Here is a 19,642-nt window from a genome sequence, read left to right as displayed (position 1 = left end):
TATACAACTTATATCTATAAACAGAGGGAGTATAATCTGACATGTTGCGTTTCTTGTTTCTATACTTCATAAGTTCGTATAAGAAGCGAATATTTGTTTCATAGGAAATACAGAGGATTACATCTGTTAGCTCATGAAGAAAACAGTTCATCTTAAGATTTTAACCTTTTGTTTTTATCAACGCAAAACATCACAAATAGCCTGCCAGATCCACTCTGGAGTAGACGTTCTAAAGCAAATCAAAACGAAGTGCTGAGGAGCGAGCGAGTATGTGTGCCGCAATATTACACTGACAGAAAACATGAGAAAACGAGACTGCAGCCAAAGCTGGACGTCACGAACTTTCACATCCTGTCCTGCACAACCACACCAATGTTAACCTTTTCTGAACCTTCTTCTGTGAGTTGCAACGATTCAATAGATAGAACCACAGTAAATAAACAACCAAAGTAAAGTTTACAAAAAAGAGCAGAATCAGCATTTTCTTCTGAACTGTTACTGGTACAACCAAACGATCAGTGACATAGTATTGGTATCATACAAGGATTTTAGCAGCAGCTTAGTGCCAACTAAAGCGGATGTTCTATCTGTTTACAAGAAAATGTGATGCCCTGGTTACAGTTCCATATGATCATGCCACAGATCCTGCGTCGCTCGACGATTCTACTTATTCAAGACGCTCCATCTGTCGAAAATGAAATCAAAGTTAAAAGTTGGCAAAATAACCCATGCACTATGTTCAATCCACAAGGATTTCCTTGTGGTAAACATGAACAAATTGTTGTGACATTTTTCACCTGGTACAGAATTCTACATACTTAATCTAGCAAAGCCAGCTGCTATATACTACAACAAGTAAATATAATGATTCAACTATTGCTAATTTGAGCATTTGATCATAACTAAGGGTATGCAAAAATTGAAACCACTCAAATTGCGGAAACCAACTAGTTATTCCTTAATTCATTTTCTCACACATTTCCAATCTAGACTCCGGTGTTAGTACACAATTTTGAAGTAGCGGAAAATGGCCAAACCAGCCAAACCGTGTTTGCACGGGCTTATCATAACATGGAGACGTATGTAAGCAGAGTACCTTCCACAGGCCATCATTTAAATAGTGCATGTTGTCAACTCCAATTCCTTTGTTGATGGTGCTTCTGCAAAAGTTTCAGAATTTCAGGAGCAGCATTAGCCACAGCCAAATGCTCGACAAAATGATACTAACAAAAAATGTACAGGGTTGTAATACTACGGAAAAGCTCATGTTTATCAGTATATCTGCGTAAGGTTCTATATTGAGATATAGTTTGTAGGCACTACCGTAAATAACAAAAGTTACAAAATACTAATAAGACCACCACAAGTGTATATCAATCATATGGAAATATTAGGACAGAACCTGACTGAAACTTCAAAACAGATAGAAGCAAGCATGCCAGCAAGGTCTACGCTTCACAAGTATAATTTAGAGTTTCAGATGCATCGGTACTCTGACTAATCCTTCAAGAGAGCTTACATGTCTTTCGCTGACATCTTTGTAAATCCAATCGCCAACGCGTGCTGTTTGCCTTCAGCCATTATAGCCTGACAATTACAATTTCCAAGAGCTAAAATTAGTGGGCATGCTCAGGGGAGGTAAAGCTGTTTCATCACTTTAATGCGTATCCGGATGCATAAGTTAGTATCAAATAAATACCATACCGTGAACTAATAAAAATAACATTTTAGTGTGTAAACTAATCTGGAGACAGCCAATTAAGCCGCATGAAATAAAAACAATAGAAATGCAGTAAATATAGAATTGTCATGTTGCTACATGACTTCTACTTCATTCATGCTGCATCTATAAAACAATAAAAAGTATTCTACCACTGGTGTTTCCTCATCGACTTCATTGTCCAACGCACCACCAGGCGATGTCAGTCCAGGGCACATAATGTTGGCACCAGAGAGAACAAACTTGATAGCACCTCTGTCCACTTGGAATTTCTTCATGATCTCGGGATCTAATGAAATGTAAGTATAAGTTAGCATAAGGGGGACATCTTGAATGTGGATTTTTGCCAACTACATTCACTTTTTTTTTTGGAAAAAATCATGTATGTACATGGAATGACCACTTGCCAAAATTAGTGCAAAAATTACTATGGGTTATTCAGAAAAGACAAGGAATGAACTGTCAGTATTTTTCTTTCTTGATAATTTGCATTTACAGCTCGTATAATTTCCATTCTTGTTGACATTCTTCAACAGGTAAAATGTTTATACCGATAGTGCTCTATTCTGTAATACATAGGCACGCCCAAATATATATAACATACAAATTCGATACAGTGATGTAGACATAGGGGGGAAGGGATGCAGGGAGAAGAAAATTACACTGATGAAGAAGCCGCAGGGTCGGCATGTACGGACCATCACGGATGTTGAAGAAGAGAGGGACATTATTGACCACCACAAGATTCAGATGGTTTTGGCTAGGGAAAGAAACGAACTGCATTAGCGCATCAGAAAGACCAAACTCTTGCAACAAATAAAAGCCAAAATAGCCTTTGCTTATCGATCTAGTCTACGAATAGCTACATGTACATTCGGAGTTTTGAATTAGAAAGCACTGAGAATCAAGTGTGTCAAGAGCAGAACGCAATGTAACTCTTGTTATGTTAAGAGCATGACACAAACATAAAGGCAGGCAGGCTACTAAGCGTGTTTAATCGAGAGAGATAATTCATTTGATAGACTGATACCAAGCAAGTAGAACCAGAAACAATTGGGCTACTAACCATTTAACCACAATCATCGGTGACTTCTTCGGAAGCATGTCCTCTAGCAAAGGCTCGAGGAGAGGGTACTGCAATAAGCTTAATCTCAGTATATCTGAAGGGAAGAGAGACCAGACCAGAGTCTGAAACTGAAACAAAGGAGAAATTGAGGGGTATGCAGATATTTTCGACATGGACCTCCTCCGCGATGCTCTGCCGGATCCTCCGCTGTACAGACGCCTTGACCTGATTCTGCCCGGATATGTCTTCCGAAGAAAATCTGTGGATAAAAAGAGAGAGAGAGCAATCTTTTGTCATTGTAACAAACCTTGTACAGAATGCAGTGACCAATTTCAATGGCTGCCGATGAGGGGTACGACTAGGAGAGCGGATGCCTACAATTAATCATTCACCAAGAATATATCTTTCTTCTACCCGCAAAAAAAAAAGAATATATCTTTCGTCTACCCGCAAAAAAAAGAATATATCTTTCGGCCCTCCGATTTCAGTACTAGTAAATTCTCCCAAAACGCTGAAGCAAAACCCGTACTACTACTACTACTACTAGTACACCGATCTCTGATCTCCCAAGAACTCGATGAATCTGACGCGTCAAAAAAGGAAGAGAAACGGATAGCGGTCTCGGCACGAGTGGCGAGTTTGGGCGGCGCAAATAGTTGTAACGGATCTAGTTATGAGTGGAGGAATCAGCGTGGGGGATTGGGAAGAAGGGGAGATTGGGACTCACTTCTTGAACATGGCGCCGGAGCTCGGGGCGGACGGGTACCTGGGCGTCGGGGCGGACGGACGGACGGAGGGTCGGCCTCTGAGCAGGGAACCCTGGTGTAGAGGAAGGTGGGCGGCGGCGGCGGCGGCGGGAAGGTGGAGTGGCCGGATGGAAAAGGAACAGGGTGCTGCTGTGCTCTCTGATTAGAATACGTTTCTCCTATGTATTCTGGTGACGTGGCATGTATCGGCTGCCAGCGTGGACTTCTGTATCCAGGCTGACATTGTTTTAGGCAACCCAGCTGCTAAGCTTTAGGGCATGTGCAATGGTTGATAAAGCTGTCTTATCTTAATCCTGCCACGTAATCTAGATATAACAATAAAACATGATGTACAATGGGTTGTTTTTAAGTCTTATCTTTAGTAACGAGATATCCTAAATTTGTGGTGAGAGAGATTGTGCTAAGAGATGATCTCTTAGCTAAGAGAAGGCAAAGTCTTTTTTCATCTTTCTCTTTCCTCCACATCAGCATTTATCCTACGTGGCACTGCTAAGATATCACCATTGTACATGCCCTTATTGATTTGGTAACAACTTTTACAGGAAAAAGTTTGGGCGACGCTGAGCGTCGGCCGACTGAAAAAGAGAGAAAATCGGTCGTCCTCCGCTCCGTCCGATCGAGATCCGACGTCCAGAATTAACCGTAATGTAACTTTTACGTTTTGCCCCCTATTTTTTGGAAACTCAACCCGCAGTCCTTCTCTTCCCCAGTTAAACTGAAAAGTTATATCTCTTTGGGCCTGACATCCTCAATATTTACAACAAAAATGCAACCCGACGACAGATCTGAGTCATAACGAGTATTACAACAAAATCCTCACCCCGCTTACAAAAAAAATACTATTACAACAAAATATTCACAACAAAATTTCAAAATGTAAATGTTATAAAAAGTGGATAATTAACAACTACTTTTCTACATGTTGGTTTACAACAAAAATTGACAACAATTACAATAAAAAATCAAAAGCTATAACAACAAAAAACATGTGTTCGTGACTATGAAAAAATTGGTTAAACAATAACACATTTTCTATATATTTAATTACAATAAAAATCACCAACTATTTTACCAAAAATTATAGGCGATTACAAATTTTTTTTTATGGCAAACGCCCAGGTAAACATTACAACATCTCTAACGTGCTTTCTTTATAAATTTTATACGCAATTGTTACAAAACTAACGAACGTATATAACATCTCTACGTGCGGCATGACGAAGCTAGAATGGCGGGCTGCTTTGCTTGCATGGGCTGCGCTGGCTACTTTGCTTGCATGGGCTAAAATCACAGCAGGAAGTGTTTATGGGCTAATGGGCATGTCCGAACACGGGGCGGAGCGGGGCGAGCCGCGCTAAAACAGCACGACCGATCTTTCCCCCCGGATCGGTCGGCTAACAACAAGCGTTTTTCAAAAAGTTTCTACTATTTTTTACTTTGCGGATTCCGCTTCTAGTCGAGCGCTCACGGAGGAAAGAAGTCTAGATAACCCCTATGTTTCAGCTTTAAGACGTTTAACCCCCTCAGGTTTAAAGTGGAGCACATAACCCACTCAGGCTTTGTTTGGTACTAGTGTTTTAGTGGGGATTAGTGGGATAATACTCTAGAGTATTTGGTGAATCACTTTTGTCACCCAATCCCCACAAAACCCCAACCCCAATCCACTAGCTAGGGGTAGAGTATTGGGGATTGAAAACATTACACTAAAATTTTGGAAAAGTGGGGATTAAACTCGCTCATACTCTAGCACCAAACATGTATTGGGGATAAGTGGGGATTTGAAGTTTGGAGCGGATTATCCCGCTAATTCCCACTAAAACTCTAGTACCAAACAAGCCCTCAAGTATGACATACCGGTTAAATTACCCCCTTGAGGTCTTGTTTGGTACTAGTGTTTTAGTGAGGATTACTGGGGATAATACTCTAGAGTATTGGGTGAATCATTTTTGTCACCCAATCCCCACAAAACCCCATCCCCAATCCACTAGGTAGGGGTAGAGTATTGGGGATTGAAAAAATTACACTAAAATTTGGGGAAAAGTGGGAAGAAGTGGGGATTAAACTTGTTCATACTCTAGCAACAAACATGTACTGGGGATAAGTGGAGATTTAAATTTTAGAGCGGATTATCCCCGCTAATACCCACTAAAACTCTAGTACCAAACAAGCCCTGGGGTGGTTTTTGATTCTAAAGGTTGTTTTACATGGCAGTATTGGTCCACGTGTAGGCAACGCTTCGGTGAGTTGGCATCTGGTCGTGGTCTAGTCGAACTGCTTCCTTTCCTGGTCAACCTGCTCCACTCGTATCTGCTCTCCCCCTCCGCGTGTTTCTCTTCCACGCAGCTCCGCTCGTCTCTCCCATGGTCGGCGGCTGAATCGGACGACCCGAGGGCGGTCCTCGAATCAGTGCAGGTCCACGGTCCTTCCTCCCCAAAATATTTACCTGTTTCCCTCTTGTGGAGAGGACTTAGGATGGATGGATGAACTGGAAGAGGACGGCTCGATTTGGGATGCAAATCGAGGGATTGAATTCAGGGCAGGTCTTAGTGTCAGTACTGCTTGTTTCTCTGCCGATTTGTTTGACAATAGGTAGTGATTTCGAGTTTGGATTACCGGGTATGACTTAAAGTCTTGGTTTTTTCACTCTTCAATACTGTTTTGGAGATTGCAGGTTTTTGATTGAAAAAGTTTGAGGACCGAATCCAGTGGAGTTGTAGTTAGGGGTTATTTTCAGGAACATCACTCCGTGCAGGTGAGCGGCATTCCTACGATCGTGGGAGCATAACTGCATAAGTACTTACCAGTCTGCTTACAATCTTTGGTGGCCGCTAGAGCTAGCGAGGCTCACGACGCGGAGGGGTACCCGACGAAGGCCTCGGCTTTGAGAACGTCCCTGGTGGAGGTATCGTTCACGACCGCCCCGTGCGTGTCCCGGGCGAAGCAGGCGACCAGGGCATATCCGCGCCGCCGTCGTTCTCCGAGCGCGAGTGCTGACGCGTTCGCCCGGGTAAATCATCTGTGTCGGCAACCACGTGTGTCTCCTCATATTGGCCCACACCAACGGCAACGCCGCCGCCAGCCCGCCGACGCTCGCCGTCCTCATCTTCCTCGAGCGTGCAGTCATACATAGCAGCGGGCAGAGTACGGTAGAGAGTCGCAGAAGGGGGGAGTGGACTTTTCTGCACCATCTCTAATCTACGTGGCCAAAACCAGTGTCCTAGTTAGCTTAAAACCACCATCTAGAGCCTGAGGGGGTAATTTAACCGGTAAGCCATACTTGAGGGGTTGTGTGTTCCACTTCAAACCTAGGGGGGTTAAACGTCCCAAACCTTAAACATAGGGGGGTTTAATAGACTTCTTTCCTCACGGAGCTCATTATTCTTTATCGCCAAGTTCCTAGCTCCTGCTCCCAAACCGTTATATGCATGTTTGCTTTCATCTCGACCTACCAGTCTATTTCCGCATTTACCTTCTCGCCAAATTCCTAGCTCCTGCTCCCAAAGCGAAGCCCATCGTCGTTGTCTTTGTTGCCCTTACCGGAGATCTTTCAGAAACAAATGCCCTTGCCGCCGCGACCGTCGAAGTCTGCCTGCCCTCATCACCACCCATGCTCGCAGCTCCTCATTTTTTCCTCGGTGTGGCGCGCGTCGCAAGCACACCCTAGCCCTCCAGCCCGCCGCTGAGGTTCCTGCCATCACCGCCAACTGTTTGTTGGCCCCGATTCACATCCGCATTGTTGGAGTGTTGAATATGAAGTAGTAGCTTAATTTTATCTATGGTAGTCACTCTTTTTATATAAAATTTTGAATGGCAGTGAATGTATACTTTCATATCTATTTGAGCCGTTTGAGTGGATTTGATGGTTGTCATTAAAATCATGTACTAGTTTAGATTGCACTAACTTACACTGTACCAACTTTGCAATACCTGAATTGTATCTGAATTACATTTGAATTTTCCAGCGCCTACTCGCTCGTGAGGTAAGTAAAAAAATTATAGTACAAATAGGATATTTAGCCAAACATGGTAATGACAGAAATGAAGACACAACTGGGCTTGACAACATTTCACATTCAATCACATTGTACTGAAGGGAAGAACAAACTAATTTGTTCTTACACATGGAAGTCGATGATACCTTCAAGCCGGATTATGGATGCAGTATAGTAGCATTTTTCCTAGAAGACCTAGGTCAAGGAAGGTCTACAAGACTTGCTAATTTGTTTTAGCTTACATCTATCAAATCTTTCCAATTTACTTTGTATCTAGAGTTGTGTCGATGGATGGAGAGATGCCATGGTTGAAGTTTCATCCGCCCCCAGTCGTTTCCATCTTATATCCGAATCATCTTCTTTTTTCCTCCTTCTCGTCGCCGTCGTGCCCAACGGCGCCCCCTCCTCATCATGGCCGTCCTCGGCGATGACCTCCGCCTCCTCCTCCTCACCGTCCTCGGCGACGGCCTCCGCCTCCCCCTCCTCACCGTCCATCGCGGGGAGCTAGAGCTGCTCGATCGGCGTGGAAGCTCTATCTCACCAATAACGTCATCCCGGCGGCTTCCCCTCGCTATCGGGGTCCAACGGCAAAGATATGTTGCTAATGGCTTGAGATGAATGGCAGTCCGGTTGGAGATCCTTAGCGCAGACGCATGGGTCTTATTGAGCGGGGATTAGTGGCGGCACACATACCGAAGAGTGATGCGGTTGCTTTTCCGCGGCGGTTCGGCGCCCCATTCCAGCAGTTCGCGCCTCGATCGACGCGGTTGCCACTGTGGCGGTTGCCCTTTCCACGAGTTGTTGTGCTTAAATTGACGCCGTCTCAAGCCAAGGTCGCTGCCAGGCAAAACCGTGGGACAAGCAAGCGAACACTTAACACGACCACGCAGCGTCCATGGAGACGCAAACCTATATTTAGGCCGCGTTTGCATCACCGCGGATGACTAATTCACTATACGTCGTTTCGCTGAAGCAGAATGCATACGCATTTTTCGACCATGTAGAGGCAAACGGTCGTTGAGTTGGAGATGCGCCAGCCCGGTGGACCGTGGCGCCCTATGCGTCGCTCTCCACGTCCGCGTCCGTGTGGGCGGTGCTCGGGGCTAGGAGCAAACGTCATGCGCGCACGGCCTAGTAATCAAATCCTCATCACCTTTCGGCCCCGTCCGCAGAGTATTACCTTTTCTTGACGACCGACCAACCCAACAGCTCAGCAACGCAACGCAATCCTCCTCTCTTAAATAGTACTAGTACCACAAACCAGCTGCTCGTTGATTAATCACAATTAAATTGGAGTATCCATGTCTAAGAAAGAAGAAATTAATTACTACCTCCATTTCAGTTTAACAGGCGCGCACGTAGTTTACTTTGATCATTATTTTGGTTAATAAAATATGAAATATATGTCGTAAAAATTATATCATTGGAAAACTTTTTTGCATATGAATCTAATGATATAAATTTTGTAGACATAAAACTTATATTTTATTAACCAAATCTATGGTTAAAGTTTGTCTTAAACTGCGTGGGTGCCTGTTAATCTAAGACGGAGAAAGTAATTTAAATTAGAGTTCTAACCAAGGCCGACCGTTGCGCGTGAGAGTAAAGGGCCTTTCGTTGCAATTCCTCCTCTATTAATGGAAGTCTGTCGCTGGAATATACGCATGCTAATATGTATACACCAAAGATATATATCTTGGTATATCCAAAAATATCCCCAAGATCATTCTCACTCTAGCGATTCATCTCTCATAGCCCTTCCATAAACCAAGACACCGGCAAATCTTGCTAGATACCCAGAATTTATAGTCCTGGAATTTTAGGAAAAAATGAGTTTGATAAAAGCATTAGAATTAATAAGTTAATTATGATAGACCATGTCGAAAGGAGATTTGAAATCCATGAAATTTTAGACATTTTCTATGAAGCCTAGATTTTTTTTATGTTTCTAAAAATTAAAACATTTGTCTTGAAAACCGTGAATGAGGCTTAATTATAAGTTGCGCGTGAATGAGAAGCTGATGGCAGAGATCATATTTTAGCGAGTTTGTAGATACTATCCTAGAGGCTGGAGTACGCGTTTGTTGTAGCGGCTGTTTTGTGATTGAGAGTCCAAGCGTTATTCGTGTGTTTGCAATAAATAAATAAATAAATATTTCCATAATTTCAACACCAACGGTCGAGGTAGATTAAAATCCTTTTTTTCGCGCCATACTAGCCCCATACCCTACATTGATGGCTAGTGCGCTTTCGCACGACGCCAACCGCATGGAAGATGGTCGATGGACAGCCTTGTCGCGCCGTGCCACCCCGCGTAACATAGCATATGCTGCTACGCGGGCTACATCGATATGATCAAGTGCAGTTCCTACGCAGATGCAACTTAGGCGATATGATCAATCCTACCGTAGTTCCTACCGATCGAGATGCATCCTACGGCAACATGCAAAATGTGGGCTCTAAAAAAACAATGTGGACTCTAAATTGCGGATTCCATTTCCATGGGAGAGAGAGAGAAACATTTGGACAAAATCATTTTAGAAACAAACGCGCCCGCCTAGCTAGTTGTTTCCCTTGCACAAGATGCGATACTGTGGGTGGGTCATATATCCAGCTAGCTCGTCAGAGTGAAAAGGCAGCCGAGCAGAGGCCACGACAGCATATAACGGCGGGGCTGGCGCAGTTTCGATTTTGTTTTCTCCCGAAAATATATATAAGTACTAGTACTAGTATATCGCTCGCGCTCGCGTAGACTCCCTGACAATTTCCGCCACCTCCAGTCCAGCCCAGCCCAGCCACCTCCTCGTCGTCGTCCTCCTCCTCCTCCCCCTTCCCCTGCCGTAGTGGCGAGCACGCCCTCGCCTCGCTCGCTCGGCTCCAATCATTCGCCTCCCTCTCGTGCGGCGGCCGCGTGGTGGTTTACCCATGGATGATTGACGGGGTAAACCAAACCCGGCTGGCTCGCTTAATTTCCCCGACCGCGCGTTCGCTAGCTGACGGCGGGCGGTCAGCGACAGCAACTCCTCCACCACGATTCGACCTCAGGTGCGACCAAATCCTTTCCTCTCCTCTCCCCGTCTTGTCAATCCCTTGGTTTTTTTTTTATATAGCTGAAATGGGGTGGGAGATTTGTTTTTGTTTAATGGCGGGTGGGGTGGTTAACTTGGCCTGATCGATCGCCAGCCGCGGGGTTGGGGGAAGCTGCCTGCCTGCCTGCTCCCGCTCGCGCTCGGGCCTGCCAGCCAGCCGATCTGAGGTGAGGAGCCATGGCCGCCGCGCCGCCGGGGTCCGCCACCAAGGTAACGAGCGAGCCAGCGATTCCGTCAACAGGGGTAGCGAGCGGGATCTCTTTGTTCGCTCCACCGTTTGTACCTCCTCAGCCATGCCAGCATGATCTAATCTATCCCCCTGCTGCCGTCTCCGCCCCGCCCATTCGCCGCTGTCTCTGCCAATTGTGGGTCGCTAGATCGTCTTCATCCAGCGATTAATTATTTCTCTTAACTAGTTAAACCCTATCGGCCTAGATCCGCCGCCCCTCTTCGTCTTCATGTCTGGATTCCGCTCGATCGGGGCCATTTATGTGGAGGAGTTTCCTTCTTCCCACTGCCTTTTGGTCGGTTTTGTATCTAGTCTAGTCAAGCCTGATGATGTGGATCGTTTGTCCCATCCCGTTTTTTTTTTCGCTTTCATTTTGTTTCTATGGTTCGGCCTCTGCCAGGAGATTCAGTCTCTCTGGATATACCTTCAGGCAGCTGCATAAGGATACCCAAAACCTGGCAGGATTCAGCTTATGTCACGCCCTAGTCATGATAGTAATTGGTCTTCAAAGATGTCCATATTGCAGAGTCCGACTGAAGCATGTCTGTATATTGTTCCCGCAGTCTGTGCGGATTCTGATTGAAGCTGCTTTGTTGTGTAGCAGAGATTCATTCTTGTCATTGCTATACACACAAGAGGTTGCTGTTGCAAGGGATCAACCTTTAGCCGATGTTTGCGATTTAGTCAACTCCCAATTGCACCTGAGCAGATCTTGGTGTGTGCTAGGAAGCCGGTTGACATTGCTCCGCTATATGATCCCAGGCGTCATGTCATGCCAAACCCCTGCTCTTGGAGTTGCAATGTATTGGGGCATGCCTCCCTGACGTGTAGCAATTGCCAAACATTTGGTTGCGTCCAAGGATATCTCATGGACTGCTGCTGCCCGGTCATGTGCAAACTCTCAAGCTTTTTCTATCCATCTGTTGTTTGACTATTCTGGGTTTTTTTATTTACTAAATGTATATACATAGAGCGTGTAATGCATATCCTGCTTCTAGATTTTTTCGTAAATGTGCTTGCACCTACAAAGATTTTGTTGTTGCAAATGTAATCTCTGCTAAGTTATTCATGTATTTTCCTGCTTTCAGCACACCTTCTCTTCGCTCTTGAAGCAAAAGTCACTCAGGACTAGTCCGCCACCAAAATCCAGGGCTACTATGGCGATTTCAATGAGGGAAGTGGATCCTGCCTTTCAAGGGGCTGGTCAAAAGGAGTATCCTTCAGTTGCTTATTTTGTCAGTCACTGGCTTACATAACCATTTCACTTATATTTCCTATATTGTTCTATCCTATGAATACCATATACCTCCATCTCCCGTTACTGTCGCACACAATTGTTTTAAATTAATGATGCATACTCAAAAGGAAATTTTTTGCACACATAGGTCAGCTACAGATTTCATGAATGAAAGCTTGTTAGAAAATATTGCACTGAAAGTAAGTGAACATTTTGGGCCAGCGTACTGAAATTGCTTGCATTATTACATTCCTTGTATAGTGCTTGTTAACTTGTCTTAGTTATTCTTAACAACCCTCAGCGGACTAGAAATATGGCGGGTTGAAAAGTTGCAAGCGGTTCCTGTTCCCAGAGAATCACATGGGAAGTTTTTCACAGGAGATTCCTACATTATACTGAAGGTACTCTACCCTTTTCAAATTACAGGTCCGCCCTAAGTCAAAGATTAGTTCTGTACGGAATCTTATTCAGAGCTGTATGATTTCAGCAGTGCAACTGGCCTCGTTCCTTCATTTGTACTCTTAACCTTACTAAATAATGATTTATCCTGCTTTTTTCTTACCATAATGATGGAATCCTTTATACTCCCTCTGTTCATGAATACAAGGCCACGTCTTTTTTCATGTCAAACTTTGACTAATGATTTAGTTAATCAATATAAGTTATATATAATTCAAAAATGTGCATCTGATGATATACTTTTAAATAACATGCAACAAATTATTAGTCAAAGTTTGCCTTAAAAAGCAAAATGGCCTTGTATTTAAGAACGGAGGAAGTACTTTTAAGGAATTAATGCCTTTTCTAATTTTTGTATTATTTATGCATCTTGTTTGTGTGACATGATAACGATGATGCTAATGCCATCAGCCTAATGGAGATATGCCATCCCTCGATGGATTAATCATTTTGTTTGTTATTGTGAGAAAGTGATTGTTTGAATTAATTTATATCATAGTGGAGTTAGGAATTTAATATTAACTATTATTTTGTCTTTGGAACAGACAACTGCCATTAAAAATGGTTCTTTCCGGCAAGATATCCATTATTGGCTTGGTAAAGATACCAGTCAGGTGTGCTATTACAATTTAATATCTCGTTCTTTTTGCCGATACCCTAGCTGATGAGATAGCAGACTTACTTGTTGCATTTAATTAATGAACAGGATGAGGCTGGTACAGCTGCAATCAAGACTGTGGAACTAGATGCTGCTCTTGGTGGACGTGCAGTTCAATACCGTGAAGTACAGGGAAATGAGACCGAGAAATTTCTTTCATACTTCAAACCCTGTATTATACCAGAGGAAGGTGGAGTTGCATCTGGTTTCAGGCATGCCGAAGTCAATCAGCGGGAGCATGTAACACGATTATTTGTCTGTAGAGGAAAGCATACAGTCCATGTGAAAGAGGTGAATACTATTTACTGTGTTCCCTGCCTTTTTTTTCAGTGTATTTTGTCACTCGGTCCGTTCATGGTGCTAGCTGCGAAGTACTAATGTCACATTGCTCTTTTCTCCTACAGGTTCCCTTTGCACGATCATCACTCAACCATGACGACATATTTATTTTAGATACCGAGTCCAAGATATTCCAATTCAATGGATCGAATTCTAGTATTCAGGAGAGGGCTAAAGCCCTTGAGGTTGTGCAATATCTCAAAGACACTAACCATGAAGGAAAATGTGATGTAGGTGCAGTTGGTAAGTTCAAAGAAAACACTTTAAATGGACAAGAGTCTATTCTCTTCCAGAATTATAATTTACTCTTTCAACCAGAGGATGGAAAGTTGATGGCAGATGCTGATGCTGGTGAATTCTGGGGTCTCTTTGGTGGATTTGCTCCTCTGCCAAGAAAGACCTTTGCGGAGCTTAATGGAGTAGATACTGCTTTCCCTCCGAAGCTGCTCTGGTAATATATCACAGGAGATAAATCCGGAATTTCACTTCTCTCTACAGTAAATGCACTCTGTTCAAAATACGTGGTTGTTGCATATCTGTTTTTTCTTTCTGATAACTTTACTTATTGCCAGTGTAAATAAGGGTCAAGCAGTTTCTGTTGACTGTGAAGTTCTAACGAAAGCACTGCTAGATTCAACAAAATGCTACCTTCTGGACTGTGGATGTGAAATTTATGTCTGGATGGGTAGAGAAACAGCGCTCGAAGATAGGAAACGAGCAGGATTGGCCGCTGAGGTAAGATTGATGGTTGATGGTTGATGATAATATATCAGCTCAAATTAATGGCAAGCCATACATTATTTGGAACATCCTGCTTCATGGCCGGATTAATTGATTACCATAACCTAAGTAAAGTTAGACGAGCCATGACTAATTTGATTTTTTTGTTCATTGCCATAGTGATGGTTAGGCCCATTAGCAATTTGATTTTTTAGTGGCCAGTATTCACTTTTCCATGATGGTGCATGTATGTCACTTTTGTAGGAATTACTTCGTGACGGAAATCGACCAAAATCTCACATTGTTCGTCTCATGGAAGGATTTGAGACAGTCATATTCCGATCAAAGTTTAATAAATGGCCCAAGAAAGCCGAGGCAGTTGTGTCAGATGAGAGCAGAGGAAAAGTTGCAGGTTGGCTTTGGTGGTTATTACTTATTAGTCATGGATTATATATATTTTATTTTCTCTGACACTTAAAAGTTGTTGATACATTATTTCCTTTTGCAGCCCTACTTAAACGGCAGGGATTTAATTCTAAGGTTACAGCAAAAGCTGCTCCTGTGAAGGAAGAGCCTCAGCCTCTGATTGACTGCACAGGAAATTTACAGGTCTGTCCAATTTCCTTTCTGGCTAATGATTTTGCAACCAGGCCAAACACAGTTATTGCTGCCACAATCTTGTTTGTTGAACTATTGTGAGAAAACACCTGTACCCTGGAACAAGATTGTTGCTAAAAATTCATTTAGACATGCAGAATCTGATTATCTGAAGTTGGGCAAGTCTTACAGGTTTGGCGCGTAAATGACAGTGAAAAGACTTTCCTTTCATTCTCCGAACAATGCAAATTCTACAGTGGAGATTGTTATATCTTCCAATATAGTTACCCTGGTGATGATGGGGAGGAATGTCTTATCGGTACTTGGTTTGGAAAAAGGAGTATTCAGGTAACTTTTTAACATTTACTCTCTTTTGTAGTAGCATGTTTCTGAAATAACAGTTATGCATGGTAATGCAAATATGCTAGGTCGGTTACTGAATAAGGAGAATTAGTGAATAATGAGTTATCTTGCATCCAGGCTTGTTTTCTCTGGACAGTACTGTATAGTAATCTAGTAGATTCATGACAGCAGACACAGTTTTTTTCTGGTTATCTTTTCTTTCATGGTGTGAAACCAGTACTGCATCGATAATGCATTTGCATTGTTTTAAGTTGGATTGTGTTTATCATTCTTTTCATCTTTGCCTCTTATGGAGAAAAAACTTGAGATTACTGAGAATATGAGGGTGCCACATTTATAGTCGCAGCCAGAAGATCTCAAGCTGGAGAATAGTTATCTAATCCCATGCTCTGTTTGTGAGGACAGGAGGAGAGGACTGCAGCCACTTCACTTGCTAATACGATGATTGAGTCTTTGAAATTCCAGGCAGTTCTGGTAAGCAAAATCAGATTTGTTTGATGCTGAAAGATCTGTAAAATGTTTCTTGACTATCTTACTCTCAATATTCTCTGGTTATCACAGGTTCGCCTTTATGAAGGAAAGGAGTCCATTGAATTTTTCCCAATATTTCAGAATTTGGTTATATTCAAGGTCAGCCTGTTTGATTAAGCTTTACTTTCGTATTTCTTGCAGGAAGTATCTTTTTACTGTGTGCCTTTACTTGTTTTTTTTGGAAAAACTAAATAATACAGGGTGGTGCTAGTACTGGGTATAAAAAGTTTGTCTCAGAAAATGGCATTCAAGATGATACATATTCAGAAAATGGGGTTGGACTCTTCCGGATTCAAGGCTCAGGACCAGATAGTATGCAAGCAATTCAAGTTGATACGGTACTTTCTGTTTTGATCTAGCTTCACTTGCACAGGGCATTATGCTTATGTCCACTTTATTTGGTCATGTTTTTACCACATGTTACGAAAATGATACAGTACTTTTTACCAGGCGGCACCATCCCTGAACTCTTCTTATTGTTACATACTACATGATGGAGATACGGTATTTACTTGGATTGGGAACCTAAGTTCATCAGTGGACCAAGATCTAGCTGAGAGGCAGCTAGATGTGATCAAGGTATAATCATTTCATGCAAAATGTACTTTGTTGCCACATCATCTTGATCGACTTATTTTCGTTATGACAGTTCATTGTTGCCTCAGCCTTTTATAATTTCCAAATGTACCTAGCTTCATTGTTGCTTCAGCCTTGCTGAGAACCATCTATGCGATGTTGTAACAACATGATTCATATTTTTTTTCCTTTGGTCCATGACTATTTTGTTTGATGTGATGTGATGCACATATTCATATAACATAAATTATGTTTTCTGATTTTTTATACTCTTTCTACATCTGCTCTCTATGCACGGTAGCATAAAACATACAGGAAGTGTGCAAATGGACAGTTCTACATCATGTCATATATGCTTACATAGTTATTGCAGTAAATATCCACTGTCTGACATATGTGCTTGCCAGTTTTTATCTGGCCAACTTTGGTATGACCCTAAATGAATGTTCTTTTGTTACTGTATCTCTGTACTTTACGTTAGCATGTTTCAGTTTTGATTGTCCTACTCTATCAAATCCATAATATTGACTGTTTCCATTCTTCTCATCCAACGTATTATGTTCAGCCAAATCTTCAGTCAAGAATGCTGAAGGAAGGATCAGAATATGATCAGTTTTGGAAATTACTTGGAATCAAGTCCGAGTACCCCAGCCAGAAGATTGCACGAGATCAAGAAAGTGACTCTCATTTGTTCTGTTGTACTTTTTCAAAAGGTAAGAAAGAGTTCGTAAGATTTGTCACATCCATCTGTTCTCTTACTCCTTACCATTCAGTATGTTTTTTACTTATCTGTGTTCTCCTTTTGAATCAATATTTTCTGTGGAATAACATCTCCGTATGAAGGAGTGCTTAAGGTGAACAATTCTAAACTTTACCTGTATTATACAACAATAAGATAATGTGATGAGAAGCTAATGGCAGTCTCATGATATTGTAGGTTAGAGAGATATTCAACTACACACAAGATGATATGATGTCGGAGGACATATTTATTTTGGACTGTCATTCATGTGTCTTTATATGGGTTGGACAACACGTGGACACAAAAGTACGAGCACAAGCTTTGAACATGGGAGAGGTATATGATAGTTTCATGGTTTTTCTGTGTCTAGATATACCTTCATTTGCTTATGTTGGATTCATAAGTCTCCTTTTATGCTGCCAGAAATTTCTAGAACTTGATATTCTAATGGAAAACGTATCCCGGGAAACACCACTTTACGTCATCAATGAAGGAAGCGAGCCCCAATATTTCACCAGATTCTTCACATGGGACTCTGCAAAGTCAGCTGTAAGCCTTTTCCTCATAGGGTTGTGTGCTTTCTCTACCATGTAATTTCAGGAGCTAACCTTGTGTTTTATCTTATAAATTGTCTCAGATGCGTGGTAACTCTTTTGAAAGAAGGCTGTCTGTATTAAAGGATGGAGTAAAACCAAGAAGAGATGTAAGATTCTGTACCTTTTGAATTTCTTTTGAACCTCCTAAATTGTCTCTCATCCTGCTATGATTGATGGTTCTGATCAAAGGTTCACTGCATCTGCATGTCCAGTTATTGCTGCATTTGAACATTTGTAATAGGAAAAGGTTATTTATTGGTGGTAGTCATTCAGATAACCTCGTAATGCCACTGGTCATGTATGTCTGCATGTCTATTTTTTTTGTCAAGAACACAAAGATGCCACGATAAAAAATGCTATCATGAGATGGTAAATTTAATCATTTGATCGACATTTTGTACTGCACATGAATAGACCAGATGACAAATTGGTATTGCCACGATTTGCAGAAACCTAAAAGAAGACCAATAACATCATCGCACACCGGAAGATCAAGCGTGCCTGATAAATCTCAGCGGAGAAGTACATCTTTTAGTCCTGACCGTGTAAGAGTTAGAGGAAGATCACCAGCATTCAATGCGTTGGCTGCCAACTTCGAGAATTCAAATGCCCGAAATCTATCAACCCCTCCACCAGTTGCTAGAAAATCATTTTCGAAGTCCTCCCCTGACCCTGTAAAGCCACCCCAGAGAGCTGCTTCAATTGCTGCAATGTCTGCATCTTTCGAGCGGCCTAGACAAACCCTGATACCAAAGTCAATTAAAGGTATGCTAACGTCCTCACCAAAAGAGTAGGTATGTTTTGAGTTCCACATATAGTTCTCTTACCTGCCATATTCTTTTGATGATCAAGCGAGTCCTGATGCAAACAAACCACAATCCGAAGCAAGCAAACCTAAATCAGAGGTAAACGCCAAGGAGAGTAGTACCCCTGCTGCGAAGGATGGGCAAACTGTAACTCCAACGATACAGGAAGATGTAAAGGAGGGTCAGCCAGAAGATGAGGAAGGGCTTCCTGTATTTCCATATGACCGCCTGAGGACATCTTCCACTAATCCTGCCACAGACATTGATCAATCCAGGCGTGAGGTATCCTACTGTTCTTGTTCTGACACCTATCATATCTTCGGCGGAGTTCAAACCCGACAGTCTAACACTACTACACTTGCACATTGCAGACGTACCTATCTTCGATGGAGTTCAGGGAGAAGTTTGGCATGGCGAAGGAGGCTTTCGCAAAGTTACCAAAGTGGAAGCAGAATAGGCTCAAGATCGCACTGCAGCTGTTTTAAAATGTTCTAGAGGTTGTGTCTCTCTGCTTAGCGAAATGTTTTAGCGGTTGCTACCAGAATTACGAGATTGGTTTTCAAAGGAAGATCTCATTCGCCCCAGGCACTCGAAAGATCTCTCTTGCACCTGTTGCGATGATAAGAAGAAACATTGTAATTGTAAACCTATCTGGGTCAAGGGACCCTTGGTGGGTGGGCGTCGTAGGAGCTGGAGCAGTGAGTTTTGAGCTGCTCATGTCCCCGAATTGTGCCATTCGGTAACTGATTTTTCATTTCTTGTGTCAGATCGCCGCATTGGCAATCCTGTTATACGCCGATTCTTTAAATTCCGTTTAAAGGTCACTGGTTTGGTTGTAAGCTTGCAATGCTTCAGACCTCCTCACATTTGTTTCATTCTTGGTTTGGTGACACAATAGTGTCATAATAATATGGTGTAAAGTTAGAGCCACGGAGATACCGCATAATGCAAAACTGCAAGATGCAGTTAACTGATCGAACAGTGGAATCTTTTGTGGGACCCATCTATTTCCTTTTTCCCCAACTCTCTTCTTTCTTGAACTAGCGCCCTAGCCGCACCGATCGCCTCTTGGCTGTCCGTCGCCACCTTCTTTGTCGATGTAAAGGGAACTAGGCTTCCCTTTGCGCTGGGCATTGGTAGTGAGGTTGGACCATA

The 19,642-nt window shown here is 42.6% G+C and overlaps 2 protein-coding genes across 3 annotated transcripts; one reads left to right on the top strand and one right to left on the bottom strand.

The window, feature by feature from the left end:
- Positions 1-400: 400 nt before the first annotated feature.
- Positions 401-3,707, bottom strand: LOC124667506 (malignant T-cell-amplified sequence 1 homolog). Its single transcript, XM_047204772.1, has 8 exons — positions 3,514-3,707; positions 2,964-3,045; positions 2,787-2,854; positions 2,383-2,480; positions 1,873-2,009; positions 1,520-1,587; positions 1,097-1,160; positions 401-685 (listed from the first exon to the last, which is right to left on the bottom strand). The coding sequence occupies exons 1-8, from the start codon at positions 3,522-3,524 to the stop codon at positions 668-670; spliced, it is 546 nt and encodes a 181-aa protein (XP_047060728.1). The 5' UTR covers positions 3,525-3,707; the 3' UTR covers positions 401-667.
- A 6,614-nt stretch (positions 3,708-10,321) lies between these two features.
- Positions 10,322-19,311, top strand: LOC124659957 (villin-3). Of its 2 annotated transcripts, none has more exons than XM_047197764.1 (23): positions 10,322-10,590; positions 11,952-12,076; positions 12,402-12,501; positions 13,105-13,173; positions 13,266-13,508; positions 13,622-13,799; positions 13,875-14,007; positions 14,129-14,291; positions 14,541-14,688; positions 14,785-14,885; positions 15,066-15,221; positions 15,642-15,710; positions 15,798-15,866; positions 15,968-16,105; positions 16,218-16,346; positions 16,909-17,056; positions 17,187-17,197; positions 17,281-17,421; positions 17,509-17,634; positions 17,723-17,788; positions 18,131-18,446; positions 18,534-18,769; positions 18,859-19,311. In XM_047197764.1, the coding sequence occupies exons 2-23, from the start codon at positions 12,021-12,023 to the stop codon at positions 18,970-18,972; spliced, it is 2,910 nt and encodes a 969-aa protein (XP_047053720.1). In that variant the 5' UTR covers positions 10,322-10,590; positions 11,952-12,020; the 3' UTR covers positions 18,973-19,311. The 2 variants fall into 2 exon arrangements, with proteins under 2 accessions (XP_047053720.1, XP_047053719.1); XM_047197763.1 differs by lacking the exon at positions 10,322-10,590 and adding an exon at positions 10,773-10,844.
- Positions 19,312-19,642: the final 331 nt, after the last annotated feature.

This window comes from Lolium rigidum, chromosome 6 (genome assembly GCF_022539505.1).
Source record: "Lolium rigidum isolate FL_2022 chromosome 6, APGP_CSIRO_Lrig_0.1, whole genome shotgun sequence".
NCBI lineage: Eukaryota > Viridiplantae > Streptophyta > Magnoliopsida > Poales > Poaceae > Lolium > Lolium rigidum.
This window is presented reverse-complemented; position numbering and strand designations above follow the sequence as displayed.

Bases quoted from the DNA above. Each gene is read 5' to 3' on its own strand.
- LOC124667506 (XM_047204772.1), bottom strand. The intron at 2,855-2,963 runs GTCCATGTCGAA...AGCTTATTGCAG, and splicing joins GGCAGAGCATCGCGGAGGAG to TACCCTCTCCTCGAGCCTTT. The intron at 2,481-2,786 runs GTTAGTAGCCCA...TTCTTTCCCTAG, and splicing joins CCGATGATTGTGGTTAAATG to CCAAAACCATCTGAATCTTG.
- LOC124659957 (XM_047197763.1), top strand. From the start codon at position 10,812: ATGGCCGCCGCGCCGCCGGGGTCCGCCACCAAG. The intron at 14,689-14,784 runs GTTGGCTTTGGT...TTCCTTTTGCAG, and splicing joins GAGCAGAGGAAAAGTTGCAG to CCCTACTTAAACGGCAGGGA. The intron at 17,422-17,508 runs GTATATGATAGT...TTATGCTGCCAG, and splicing joins AAGCTTTGAACATGGGAGAG to AAATTTCTAGAACTTGATAT.